The sequence below is a fragment of the Pleurodeles waltl genome, chromosome 4_1, assembly GCF_031143425.1.
Source record: "Pleurodeles waltl isolate 20211129_DDA chromosome 4_1, aPleWal1.hap1.20221129, whole genome shotgun sequence".
NCBI lineage: Eukaryota > Metazoa > Chordata > Amphibia > Caudata > Salamandridae > Pleurodeles > Pleurodeles waltl.
In genome coordinates this window covers 844202138-844216802 of record NC_090442.1, presented here as the reverse complement: position 1 = coordinate 844216802, position 14665 = coordinate 844202138, and the positions used below count along the sequence as shown (strand labels likewise).

Below are 14665 nucleotides of genomic sequence, written 5' to 3'. Positions count from 1 at the left end.
CACAGATTCAATAAGGGAAATGAGAGCAATATATTAGTTTACAATTCAAGTAGTAAAAGCATCAAAAAGCACAAAGGGCCAATCATAGTCACTGACTGCAGTAGACTAGGACCTCAGCATAATTTGAGGCTGACTGCGATGGAGCATAGGTCAGATACACCAACCAGGTTTGTCCTGGTCAAACGTTTTACCTTCTTACTTGGTCATTTTAGGTCCCAATCCACCACCAGAGTATACTTTTAAAGAATCCCAGGACCTCGGGGAGGCCTTTAGAGACTCACAGGGTGCCAAGCTGAGGTTAACCTCGGATCCACTCCAGATCCAGTTGCCACCGGTCACCTGGGCAGTTGCAGGAAACACGTCATGTAGCTTGTTGTATCCCTCTAACTTGTACAGGATGTCCGCCATATGACCCTTAAAATCCACTTCTTTGCCCTCTACAAGAAGAAGCAACAGGTCCAGTCCTCCAGGGCTCCTCTCAGGACACAGACATCAAGTCCAGACCTCTTCTGTTCTTCCTCAGGTCTAGTAGTGTTCTGAAGTGGCTGCATGGAGGTGCCACATTCATTCCTGACACTAGTTAGTGGATCAGAATGACTCCTGGACGCTTCCTTAGACATGGGATAAAGGTCACTGGGCCTGCTCACCCACTTTGGGCATTTTCAAGATGGCAAATGTCTTTAGCCACACTAAACTTGGGCTCAGAGGGCTTGAGGTGTTTTTGGGGAATGTACTGTGTCAGTCCTAGTCTCCTCCAAAATCTAACACTAAACTCTCGTTTGGATCTTGTTTACTGATAATAAACCACAGACAGACGTCTGGTAGGACAAAAGCAGGATTTTTCAGCAACCAGTCAGTGAATACACAAAAATTGGCATCCTGTTCCCTTCCCTTCCCTTCAAGTGTTACCCTAGTGTTACATGTGAACCCAGCAGACATGTCAAGTAAGATTTGACACTGCCAAAAAAATGCTCACTGCCCCCACGTCATTCACAACTATTCATAGGTTAATCTGTCGCATGGAGGTGGCAGAGGATTATGCTAGTTAGCCTTCTGACAGTTCAGGAAGCTGAAGGGTTACATTCTAAAATCTACCTTTCCTTATTCTCTATTAAAGATCCAACTTTACTTGAATTAGATTTTAATAATTATTACTATTAACCGTTTAATTATTTTTCTAGCTTGTCCCATTCCCGAGATACAGAATTAGGACTGTAATCTGTATTCTAGTTTTCTCTATGAGCCAGCCAGCCTTCCTACAGTGAATATAGCTTTTGGGTGCTTGTCACTGGGAGGACTTGTTAACTTTAAATGTATTCATGTGATACTTTTAAATACCATCCACCTTGCTTTGTAAGCTACAGGGCCTACGTAGAGCTAACTTCTTAATATTTAATAGGGAGGTTTTGATCTTTCAAAATGGTTTATTGCAAGAGGTCAAATTGCAGTTTTCACACTGCTACACTATTAGGCCTGAAGCCATGGTCTACACTAACTGTAGCGGATGGCACAATAGGCGCTGCAGTCCACCAGTGGCATTTAACTTACAGGCCCAGAGTACACTTTATGGCATATACCATGAACTTACAGGCAAGTTAAACATGCCAGTTAGGAGTGTAACAATGTCTTCATGTTGAAAGGAGGAGCACAGGCATTTTACCCCTGCTAGAGTCAGCAAAAATATAGAGTCCAGCAAAAGGCAAAACATTTTGGGTGACCACACAGAAAAAATTGATTTTCTATGTCACTGTTCTTCAAAACATCTAATTATATGCAACTCAATAAGTGTGCCAATCAAGACACACACTACATTGTGATGTGTGTTTTGAGGCCTGTAGATATTGTTAGAACTTTGCCTGACAATACCTTTTTCTTCCAATGCACAAGGCGATCAGATGATTTTCTTGCCACGCCAGCTTCCACCCCTTGCAGTGGGTATTGTATGCCTTGCACAGTTCAGGTGTGCTCCATAACCCAGATTTGACATTACCTTTTCTTAAATGAAACGGACCTCCAGAGACACCCACGTTTTGTTGAGTTTCTTGCATAAGAGAGGAGACCACTATCGCCATACCCAACATAGCTTGTTTCCAACTGTTTGCCAGTTTCTTCTAAATGCACACTACTCACAGGACATTTCTGACAAGTCCTTGAAGAAAAGAGATACCGTTCAGGGCTACTAGGGCAGACCACAGCAGGCAAAAGTATTTATGCAATAGAGTCAAAACTGCAGTTTGCTTGGTTGGACTAGGGCTCATTTTTCAGTTGCTTACTCTATTGATTTGGTTGTTATCTAATGCCATGTGATTTTGCTACCACACATTCGATATCAGCCTGATAACTTGTATTGCTCTTCATGAGCACTTTGCCCTGCAATTGCCTTGCAGTTTAGATTAAGTTCCAAACTGCCTTAACACAGAGAATCTTGCACGTTCCTTAATAATTGTGACACTGAACTGAAGTGAAGGTTCAACCTCTTTTCATCATTCTTATCCATATTTTCCTTACATTGTAGTAATGTTTTTCATAGGTGAATAATTACACTGAATAAATACTGATAACCATTCCCAGCGCCTGTACTAGCACTTAAAATCCCCAGATTTTGCTGGCTCTCAAAGAACCTACAAGGGCAGTCTTAGAAAGTGTTTAAAAAAAGGGACACCAAAGCTCCTTAATAAAAGTTTGCGTCTGACATTTTTCAGTCCATAAGCAGATGGCGAATGCCTACTCAAAAATATTCTTCCTTGAGGATAAGGAAACCATTTGTTGGCTCACGCAAGAAGCAAAACTTGATTCATGAGCATTTTCTGTGATCACTAGCAATGCGACTGCCAGAGAACAGCATGCCACGTGGCCAGAGAATGAGTTTTGTTTAAGTATCTGTAAATTGTGACTGTGTGTGACATTTCCTTCTGCTTTAGGACAAGTAGGAAACGGTGGGAGGAGGGTAAGGCAAAATGCCTTACGAAGCAACATTGTAACATCCCAAAATACCAGAGTATTAACTGTATCTCAGATCACTTTAAATCCGTTTATACATTGATATTTTGCTGTTCACTAAAGTGTGTATAAATGGGATAAAGAAAGACACCCACTAGTTTAGCTTGACTCCAAAATGTGGAGAAAAAAAAAATCTAATCTTGCAAATGTGGACTCAAAGGCAGGACTAGGGTTGGGAAAAGTTAGGAGGATGAGCAAGATCAGCCATATAGGTCAGTGCAGTTCTTTAAAATGTATTAGCAATCTAAAAAAATATTTTCATGTAGAGGAGCCTCGTGGTGCCCTAAAACTGTTAAGAGAAGAAAGCTTCGTATTAAAGTAATAAGCCAACCTTACAAAAAAAAAGTCGAACTAAAAGAACAGACTGTCAGAAGTACAGGTTGCCTCTCCTAAATGGTAGCGGCAGTCTGTACGGGGAGGCTGATTAGAGAAAGTGGGAGGGTGTGAGAAAGTAGATGCGGATGTGAGCATGGATTTAGGGCAAAACCGAGAAAGAGGTGGATGGGGAGGAATGAGGAACGGATATTGGGTGCTACATCGAAAGGATGATAGTTCTAAGAGTGAGTATAAGAGTTTGTGTGTTGAGTGTATGGAGCAAGAGTGCATGGGGGTAAGAGTCAACCCATGACCAGAAGAACGGAGGGAAGCAATGAAATGCAAAGAACCAGAAGGTTTGTCAGTGACTTACAGACTTTAAAGTTTATATTACAAAAACTGAGCACAGGCGGGTTTCTGTTGTTTTTCAACCCATGAAATGTGTTGCTTTTAATTGTAAAATGTATTTTTGAATTCTCATCTAATATGAAACTGGTGGTTCCTAAACATATGATTTGGGGCCATATGTACGAACACATTTTCCCATAGACACAGAATGGGTAAAACCCTTTGATACATCTGGCCCTTGGCATCCTAAAAGGTTTGCTTGGAAAAATGGAGTCTGTTATTTCCTCAAACATAAACCTCGGTAGTCTATGCCACTGAAAGTCAATCTTAGTTTTCAATCTTAGTTTTGTTAAGAAGATATGGCCAAGAGTGATCTAATAATGAGACTACATGAAACAGATTAAGAAAACCCTGATTTTGTTATAGATTTGAAGTGTTAAGAAAACATTAAAATGCCTGTGTGTTTTTTTTGTTTTTTTTTAAGATCTTGGGATCTGTTTTGATTGTCTTATTTAAAAATCGATAAACAAATTGAAAACTAAGAGCACATATTGTTTTGTTCAATGGGGAAAACAACAGTTAAATATGTATTACTTTGGCTTTTTTTAAAGTGATAAATCATAGGCTGCTTCCAAGGTGTTAGAGCTAAATAGTGCAGGTAAAAATTAATGAAATGGGCAAAGAATTCTAATTTTGGCTCCAAATTTCCCCCTCTCTTTCTCTAGCCCCTTTTTCTTTCCTTATCCAAGTAAAATTCCAAAATGACATGTGATTTTGATTTACCATCTTCCCTTGAATTACAACAACCCCTTAACATACAATATAATAGATGGGAAAATGACACATTGGGAAGTGATGTTTGGCCCACGTCACCTTAAAATTTGTTCATCTTCTATTCATCAAGTATAATAGTCTAAGAATGCAAGGAATCAAAATCTGAAAAAAACACCCATGCAAAAAGGATGTGTGTAAAAAAAACAAAAAAACAAAAAAAAAAAAACATTACAGCTTCACATACTACCTGAACTATTTGCCTTATAAAGAAAGTAACAAATAAAGTGTGGGGCTCTGTTTATAGACATAAGGAGGGTAAAAGTCTGTTGTCCTCCACCCAACTTCTAGTTGGTAAGAGAATGCAGTGAGTTGGTGCCATCTGTGTGCTCGCAACCGTTCAAGTATGGCACAAACAGTAAAGTTCCCCCATCACCACTGGCCTATTGAAGGGGTATCCGCTAGTGCAGAAGGTACTGAGGTTACCCGAGGGTGAGCAAAGGCCACTGCCTAACTCCCCCAGGTGACTTCAGGCAACTGACACAGGCCACATGACTTTGGGACAGGGGTGGGCTGGGGGACACTTAAGGGATGGGGCTTAGGATAGAAGTATATTTGTGGGGGGTTGAGGGACTATCCGACCTTCTTGTGGATTCCATTTTGTAAGTGGGAAGCAGGATAAAATTCAGTCATGTATATTAATTGAATTAATTTTGGGTGATTTTTCATGAGGCCAGTGGTAATTTTCCTAAAGCTATGGGAAGCGACACATGTGAGGTTGCTAGAGTGACCATGCGCATGCTGTGCGCATCTGGTAGGGATAATCTTCTGAGGTCCAGGATTTTGGAACAAGCCTGTGTAGGCATGGCTAGGTTGGTGAAGAGTGACATTCAATCTGCATTTCATTTACTGTTCATCCAGAAGATTTTTCATTACTAGGGATGCAGTTTGGGGGAACCATTTTCATTGACCAAGTGCTCCTAAAGGGCTGTGCCATTTCTTGTGCCCTTTAGAGATGTTTGGCATCTTTTTTGCAGTGGGCTTTTGCATGATCTAGTGGCCAGTCTTTGGGTTGTCAACTATAAGGATGGTGTTCTGTTTGTGGGCAGAAGGGAGACCAGTGAATGCCGACGGGCTCTACACTGCCTTGAGGTGTTAGCACAGTATTTGTCTTCTCAGCTGCTGGCGGAACACCAAGAGGCTCAAATTATATCTTTGACTTTTTTGGGAATTGAACTGGATACGGTGCAAATGATCACTAAGCTACCTGACAGTAAGGTGGATGAGATGCAGGTTTTCTTGGACTTGATAATTATTGAAAGGATGGTGATGTTACGTACTGCCCAGAACCTCCTTGGATACTTGAAATTTGCTTGTAAAGTGGTCAGAGCAGAATTGGCTTTCTGCAGGGGATGGGTTTTGTAATGGCGAGTGCTTCTTTGCTCCATAATAGAGTGCAGATTTCTATGGCTGTGAGGGCAAATTTGTATATTTGGAATAATTTTTTGGATGACATTAATGGAGTCTCCATTGGTTTTCTGGTGGACAAACTGTCAGGTGCAGATGTTTTAGGGTGCTGCTAGAGCAAGAGGTTTTGGAATTTTATGTGATGGTAGGTGGTGTGCCAAAGTATGAAGAAGTAGAGCCTTTTTAGAATATTTTTCCGTTATTGGGGGCTCGGAAGGTTTGCAAGCGTGACCTGGAAACCAGAACAGTGTTGTTCAATGCAGACATGACAGTTGTAAAATTAGTAAACAGACAAACGGCAAGGGATGTGAGTTTTACAGATGCTGAGGAAAGTTGTGTTACTGTGTCTGCAATCAAATATTATATTTAAAGCTAGACACGTGTTTGGAGCGAGCAATAATGTAGCAGACGCTTTGTCTCCTTCGTAGTGGCAGAGATTTTGCATGTTGGCCCAAGCAGCAGAAGAGAAAACAGATGTGAAACTGAACATCTGGGCATGGGGGGCTTGAGAATAATGGATTTGGTTTCAGCATCAACAAAAATAACTTATCTACAAGCATGGCAGAAGTTGCAATTGTAATTTATATATTGTTTACTACCCCAGACGAGGTGCTAAAGCGCTTCGTGGCAACCATCAGGCTACTCTGGAACCCAGCGCTGGATTAGTGGTGCATTAGTAGAGGGAAATATAAATTGGTATTGGGAGTAGTAGGAGTGTGGTAGACATGTGAGCCAGTTAGTTGAATGAATGGGATAAAGGATGGCAAGAGGAGGGAAGATTATAGGAAGGATTGTTTGAGTTCAAAGTAGTAAAAGAGGTTTGGGAGGAGTCAGAGAGCCTGTTAGTTTGAACAATAGGATAAAGGGTGGATAGAGATGGAAAGAGTTTGGAAAAGGTTATTTGGGAGTTGATAGTAGTAAAGAGCTTTGGGATGAGTCGGAGTGGAGGTAGGGGATGTTTTGAAAGAGAAATAGGATAAGCCATAGAGTGATGGTTTAGTAAGATCTATTTACTCCCCCTCTTCATGCAGTGGGAGGAAAATATATAAATATGTAGATACATAACCACATATAAGACGCATACATACAAAAGAAGTTTAACATGATATGCATATGGAATATTAGGATATTTAAAATTGCACTAGACAAAGTCCCATATGTACAACCATGGATAAATATTTAAAAAGTCAGGATTTACATTGTTGCTGTAAATTACGTTTATTTTTTTATTTTATTTTTATGTAATTACTTTATAAAAAATTATATTTGTCTCCCAATGTTTCACTAGTGAAATACTTACAGATCCAATTTCAGATTGGGGCAGGGCAGATTGCATTGGAGTGGGGTAGTGGAGCAGGGCAGATTGTACTGGAGTAGGGGGATTGGAGCAGGCTAGATTGTTTTGGATTGGAGTGGGGCAGGTTGTTTTGGATTGGAGTGGGGCCGATGGTTTTGGATTGGAGTGGGGCAGGTTGTTTTGGATTGGAGTGGGGCCGATGGTTTTGGATTGGAGTTGGGTTGATGGTTTTTGATTGGAGTGGGGTTGATGGTTTTCATGAGTCAAAAGTGAGAAAAGAGGACTTTATAGAATAAAATAAAAAGTTCACTATAGAAAACACAACTTCACAATTTTGTTTGTTCTGCTGGCCATGATTTTGCTAGTTGTGCACCTTTTGTTTGCAGGGCGCTAGAAGTTAAAAGAAGAAAATAGCACTTTAATCACGCCGTGAGCAGTGGATGGCACTGATTGATTCAGTTGAATTAATCAGTAAGTGTTCCCTGCTAAACAGACGGGAACGGAGATGATGATATGGCCTCCAGTGACAAATTGTGAGGCTGTAAAGAAGAGTGACAGGCAAGCCAATAAATGGTAAGCCATGGGCGGGCTCCAAGCCCTCTTCTAACTACAACGGTGTCTAACTAGAGCATGCTATCGCAGGCTCGACCCGAAAAACATTGTGGGACCGTTTGACCGAGGTCACTAAACATAACTTCCACAGAGGGAGAGGTGTTGAGCATCTCATCTGTGTTAAGCTTTATGACTCGAAACACTAACACAACTGCCACCTTCAGGTCCTGGACCAAGGGTACTAGGGTAACTTCTGCCTCAAGGCTACAAGGTGGAAAAACAACTTGAGGGAATTATTAGTTTTGAAGCACATAAAGCTTGTCTCTAATAAGCAGCAGGTATGATCTTTAGGGGTGCTTTAAAATTAGGGGCACCGCAACCTGTGTTTAAAAAAAAAAAAAAAAAAAATTGTGCAGGGGAGCCACCACGGCAGATATAAAATGATGGGGAAAAAATCCCCTGGTCTTTAATTCTTCCAAAGCTTATGCTCAGACTTGCTCAGACTATAGTTATATCCCAACATTTCCCTGCAGAACATTTATTAGGAAAAATGTTTTTCTGGAACTTTTACAAATCAAAACAAATTATGGAATGTTTCTTGTGAAATATGTTTGAGACTTGGCTTTGAATTGTTCACCGGGGAAATGAACAAACACATAATTCGATTCACAAGGTATGTTTGGAATGTTTTGGCATTAAAACGCAGAGAGAGATTCTCGTGATACTTGTTTGCCGTGTCTTGGAAAAAAGGTCGCATCTACATACAGCTCGCATGACATTGTTACATATTTATGGCAGGCAGCATTTTCCATAATTTTAAATCTCTCCATTTTAACAAATCTTAACTACTTAAATCATCACACAAAGCATGATTATACACTACTTGTTAAACAACCTATTTGGGGATGGAGGTGTGTATTTATAGCTCTGTTCTTTAAAAATGCATATTGAAGTCCAAGTTGTGCAAAAGCAGTTTTTCTTTTTTCAATTAAATATTTTCTTTTTCACAGTTGTAATTTAGGCCATCTCATGTGTTCCCATGATCCCTGGTCTCAGGTTCAGCAGGTTTTGCAGGTTTAGCAGGAGGAAAATCAACCGAAATTGAAGCTACTGTTTTTTTTAAATACTTATTTTGCTTCCTGTGGAGTACAATACTTCAGGGCGTTTCTGGGGTTTAGCGGAATCTGTTAATAACATAGTCAAATTTAGGGCATGAAATGACGAGCAACAGGTTTGTAACCCAACCTAGACAACAGAACAATGAAGCATTTTTAGCTGGCAACTGTGATTTGTGTATAGTTTCTGAATGACCTAAATGTACATATGTGGGAATCTCCTTAATTGTGAAAGTGTGTTGTTGGTGACTTGATTTGGTCAGCAGTTCCGTTTTGTTGACTGTGGGCCTTATTTAGAGTTTGGTAGATGAGATACGCTGGTCCAAACATGGTGGATGTCCTTTCAACTTTATTCTATGTGCATTCTAGCCTATGGTGTTTGTAATACAGATGGTGGACTAGCTGATAAATTTAGATGAAGTATTCCAGTGCTTTAACTGGGCAGGTACTGTCCAGTACTCAGTACATTAACTTTTTTTTAACAGGAGAGTACCTGCACTTCTTAGCACTGTTGCAATATATTTAATGGGAGAGTACTGGCCCTTTCAGGAGCCAACAGGTACTCTGAACAGTGAGTCTCTGCACTTTTATAGTTCCATTTAAAGCACTGAAGTATCCCATCCTCCAAAGTCTAAAAAATGCTCTGAAATATGAAGGTGTTAACACAAGTGTGTGTTTATGTGTGTGCATGCTTCAGACACACAGATTAAAATCCATATGTGCACAAAAACACTCTTTTGCTCGTGTCACACATGCTGCTGGTAACTTATGTTCCCTCTAGGCTGACTTCCATCGCCCAGACTTTCTCTGGGAGAGCGCTCTGCGCTCCCACGACTAAGAGACAACATAAGTAATACTTTGCCCACACATGTTTACAAAGATGCGTAGGCTTGAAAACATCCTTTTTTAGGTCGAGCTTAGGCAGCACACATGTGCTGTCTTCAAGACATGCTGTGTTCAGTCTATGGGCTTTAACCACGCCCACTGTTGCCATTTGTTCTTTGCTGCGCTTGTCTTAAATGCTTCTTTTTTATTAGTGCATTTTTGCAAATGTCCCTCTTTTGTGTGCTTAGTTCCCTCCCAGGCGATTTCACTGAGAGAACATTTTTGTTGACCGTCGCACTAAGTTCATGCGCCTCATGCTTCCTCCTGTTAGTGTGCGATGGCCCCTCCTCCCTCCTCCTTTCTGGGCATTGCAGCCTTGGTGTTCATTTGGTTGTCCATAGCAATGTATTCATAGCACACCAGTGAAAACTCCACGTTTAGAAAGGTTTAGTTTGTTCTTGTGTCTCTGCTTGGCTATACTTAATTGATGTTTCCCAAGCCACTTTTCCCTCTACTGCTGTTTTCGAGATAATTTGCTATATGTGCATGTTTTTCACTCTTCCTCATTTTAAAGTCCTCTAAACAGTGCTGGAAGCTGCTTCTCCGGACCGGTCTGCAATTACTCATTGTAAGTCCTCTAGTCAGTGCTGCTAGCTGTTTCTCTGGTCCCTTTGGTAATTCCTCATTCTACGCCCTCTTAAGCAGTGCTGCTAGCTGCTTTTCTGGTCCTGTCAGTAATTTCTCATTCTAAATCCTCTAGACAATGCTGCAAGTTGCTTCTATGGTCTCGGTGGTAAATTCTCATTCTTAGTGCTCTAGAAAGTGCTGCTAGCTTCTTCTCTGGTCTCATCGCTAATTCCTCATTCTACGTTCTCTAGAAAATGCTGCTAGCTGCTTCTCTGGACCGGTCTGTATTACTCATTCTAATTCTTCTAGGCAGTGTGGCTAACTGCTTCTCTTATCCCATTGGTAATTCCTCATTCTGAGCCATTTTAAGCAATGCTTGTAGCTGCTTCCCTGGTCCCAGTGATAGTTCCTCAGTCTTAGTCCTGTAGACAATGCTGCAGCTGCTTCTCTGGTCTCAGTGGTAATTCTTCATTCTTAGTGCTCTAGGAAGTGCTGCTTCTCTGGTCCTATTGGTAATTCCTCTAGACGATGCTGCAAAATGCTTCTCTAATCTGGTTGGTAATTCCTCAATCTTAGTCCTGTAGACAGTGCTGCAGCTGCTTCTGATTTCAGTAGTAATTTCTCATTCTAAGTCCTCTAGACAGGAGACAGTGCTGCAGCTGCTTCTCTGGTCTCAGTGGTAATTCCTCACTCTCAGTGCGCTAGGAAGTGCTGCTAGCTGCTTCTCTAGTTCCATCAGAAATTTCTCATTCAAAGTCCTCTAGGCAGTGCTGCTAGCTGCTTCTTTGGTCCCAGTGATAATTACTCTTTCAAAGTCCTCTTGACAGTGCTGGTAGCTACTGCTCTGGTCCTAGTGGTAATTCCTCATTCTTAGTCCTCTAGAAAGTGCTGATAGCTGCTTCTCTGTTCCTGTTGGTAACTCCTCCATTCTAAGTCCTCTAGGCAGTGCTGCAGCTGTGTCTCTGTTCCCACTCGTAATTCCCCATTCCTAGTCCTCTAGGCAGTGCTGCAGCTGTGTCTCTGTTCCCACTCGTAATTCCCCATTCCTAATCCTCTAGGCAGTACTGCAGCTGTGTATCTGTTTGCACATCCTATGCACTCCAAACCAAAACACATATGTAAAATACATTGTTGTATACAACGCCAATAGCTCTAACTCTCACAAATGCGAGACCTATTGCATTGGAAATGCTTTTTTTCTTTTTTGTTTGTGACCAGCGGCACTCTACGTCATCGACTAAAAACAAAGGGGCTGCTGCTTCCATTCATTTATTTAAGAATGAAGTGCTTCAAGCAGAAGGACAACTGCACTCAGTGTGAAATAAACACCTAATTGTGATTGTATTTCACACAGTTATGACATCTTGAGTATGATTAGTTTGCTCTAAGAAAACAGGAGCTGTATTCATGTGTATTTTTTCTATTTACAGGTCATATCCCCTACAAGAAATAAATGGGAACATGTTTTTCAAATGCTTAGCCAGTATCAACTTGCCAGTTGCACAGAATTCTCTTAGACCCTGTGCACCAGCAGAACAGTGAAAATAGTGTTATATAAATTATACAGCAAACATCACTTAAAATATGATCCATTCAAATTTTTAAAAAATGTATACTTCTTTAACATGTGAAAGCTTTGACATTAATATGTTCCTTTATAGCACCGTACTTAGAAGAAGGTGTTAAAAATGATAGTTTTTACACATGAACCATCAGTGAGCTAAGAGGCAAGGCAGTTATCATGTAAACCCTGTACATGGCCCAGTTTAATTTAGAGCAACATTATATAGTCTATTAAATCAGACAAAATTGTTTTTTTATATACACAACTAGTACTCTGAACGCACATATTTGAAAGTGCTTTCTTATAAGGAGTTTTTGTAAAATGAAATACTGAAGCAGGGAAGCCACAATTTATCCAGGCTTTCTGGTTTCACTTTGTACAAATGAGTCGCTAAATCATTATCTGTCTTACTTTTTTTATGTTAAGGCTTTTACCTCTGTGTATTTTTAGTGTAGCGCAAGTTCAACCAAAGAAATTGGAGCACTTTACAGGAGCACCTGTTACATTACATAAGGTCACATAAATTTTTTAGGCATGAGGAGAGTAATTGATATGGTCAGAATCATAGGCCGTTGAGCCAACACTGAGACTCTAACCTAGTTCTCCCGTTCCAAAGTTGGTAGCTCTGGCCGTAAAAAGACATCCTAATTAGAGGGAGAAGTGCAGGCAGAAGCCAGATGAAAGCCTGGCTGGTGATGAGCTTGAGGTTCTAACAAGACCTTGCGCTGAACCAGGCTTCAGGAGTGCAGATATGGGCTTGAGATATTAAGGAGGAAAAGAAAGTAGAAAAAGGAGGAACGTGGACAAGTGGATGAGACTTGGATTTGAAGTAGAGAGCATAAAGGACGAAGAGATAGCGCAAGAACATGGCGAAAGGAAAGGCAGAATGGAAAGAAAGATGGAAGAGTGGAGAAAAGATAATGCGTTATGCAAAAAAAGGTATAGGCTAAGAGAAAAAAACAAGGACACAAGTAAAAAAAGAAACATGGAGACGGAAGAGGGATATTTTGAGGGAAGGGAGAGGGAAGATTTGAGTGTAGAGAGAAAAAAGATGCATTTATGGAGAGGATGAGCTATAGAATTGAGTTAGTAAAAAAAAAAGTCAATATGCAAGAAATGGAGAGGAAGAGAAAGGGAGGGGAGTCAGTTGCAGTAAGGAGAGGAGAAAGAAGTGAAAGAAAGCAGGCAAAGATGACATGAACAACCAAAATTGAGTCTGAGGACAAAGAGATGATAAGGAGTTAGGAGACAAAGAAAGAAGCAAGATGAATGAAAGAGAAGCATAGTCCAGATAAAGATTTGATCGGGAAAGGGTGGAATGAGCAGTAAGTTGTAACCTGCTATGCCCCATGACATCAAAACTCAACCCACCTCCTATTCTCTTATAGGAAATATGTAAAAACACATCTCCTTCATTGTCTCTTGAATTACTGTCTTGTTTTTCTGCCGAAAGCTATGTACAGTCTCACTAACTGCAGATGTTTAGTCTGTTGACTGTGGTACTTTCTAAACTATTTCTCTGTAGAGTGCCTTAATGTTATGTGTTGAAGAATCACTTTATAAAACATTAATAAATACATTCATATATCAAACTTTGTGTGTTTTATTGCAGCCTCAGCATAAGTATGATGTGTTTTTTCTTTTAGGTGTTGGATACAAAGGACCTTACAATCCACAAGATTGTTGTTAATGGCCAAAATGCTAACTTCACTCTTGGAGAGATTCACAGCTTCAAAGGAACACCTCTGAAAGTCACTCTACCATTTGAACTAACACGGTATGTTTTTGATGATGTTATATTTTAGAAAGGTTATTTAATAAAGTAGGACTGTATTCATAAAGATTTGTTCAGATGTTGCAACTGATTTCTCGTGTTTGGAGTGCAATTTAAATTTAAATTGAAAAACTATGCTAATATCATAATTATTTACTACATTTGGCAAGTCTTCTTGATTCCCTTTGGTCCTCGAAAACAAAGGTAGGGATTGAACTTTTAAATTTAAAATTTATAAGAATTTATTTCGGTATCAGTGTTTGCCATCTATGTATTATTCGTAGTCTGCACTGTTACTGTGGTCCAAGCCATAGAATACTTTAATAAATTCAAAACAAATTTGAGGAAAAAGTTTGTCTATTCATGGGTTCACAAAAAAATATATATGTTTTTTTCCAATGGCCATTCCTTCCCTGGAAACAGACTGCCTTTGACAGGAGCAAATTTGCTTTTGTTGCAGGATGGGAAATAACCTGCTAGAGTATCCGACTGTTTGTAGACTGTAGGAGTTTGTGGATGTGTTTTTGTTTTTTCAGGTTCCCTCATACAAGAACACCCAAGGTGCTTGCTCCTAACCCTAAATTTGCAACTGTTTCATCTTCCTTCGTATTTTTTGCCATATGAGAAAGATGCCCGTGTTTATAAGTGCACTTCGTGAACGTAAAAGTGCACCAATCCTGGCCCTGCCTTGCGAGCTAATGTTTACAAAGCAGTCTCTTACCAAAATTTGACATGGAATTAGAAAATGTGGTAAGAATGAGCTCCTTTGAGCTTTCTCTCAAAGTCTTATATTATGTATCTTTATTGGGGTTATTTTCATAATACCTAAATTAAAAAGAAACAGCTGCTCTTTTCCAATCCCTTTTAGCACCATGCCATGCACAGACTTATCCTCTAATGTTTGCTCAATAACACAAAACAAAAGTGGCACACAGACCAACTAGATATTCAGCTAGTTACTGGAGTGATCTTTATACCTGAAGTAATGAACATAAATACAAAAAAGAAAA

The 14665-nt window shown here is 40.1% G+C and overlaps 1 protein-coding gene across 1 annotated transcript in view; it reads left to right on the top strand.

Annotated features, from left to right (window-relative positions):
• The window catches only part of LTA4H (leukotriene A4 hydrolase), a 326790-nt gene that overhangs the window by 72741 nt on the left and 239384 nt on the right, over positions 1 to 14665 (top strand). Inside the window, exon 2 of the mRNA XM_069229606.1 lies at positions 13528 to 13658. Within this exon, the coding sequence (XP_069085707.1) occupies positions 13528 to 13658 (131 nt within the window). The remainder of the gene's footprint in view (positions 1 to 13527; positions 13659 to 14665) is intronic.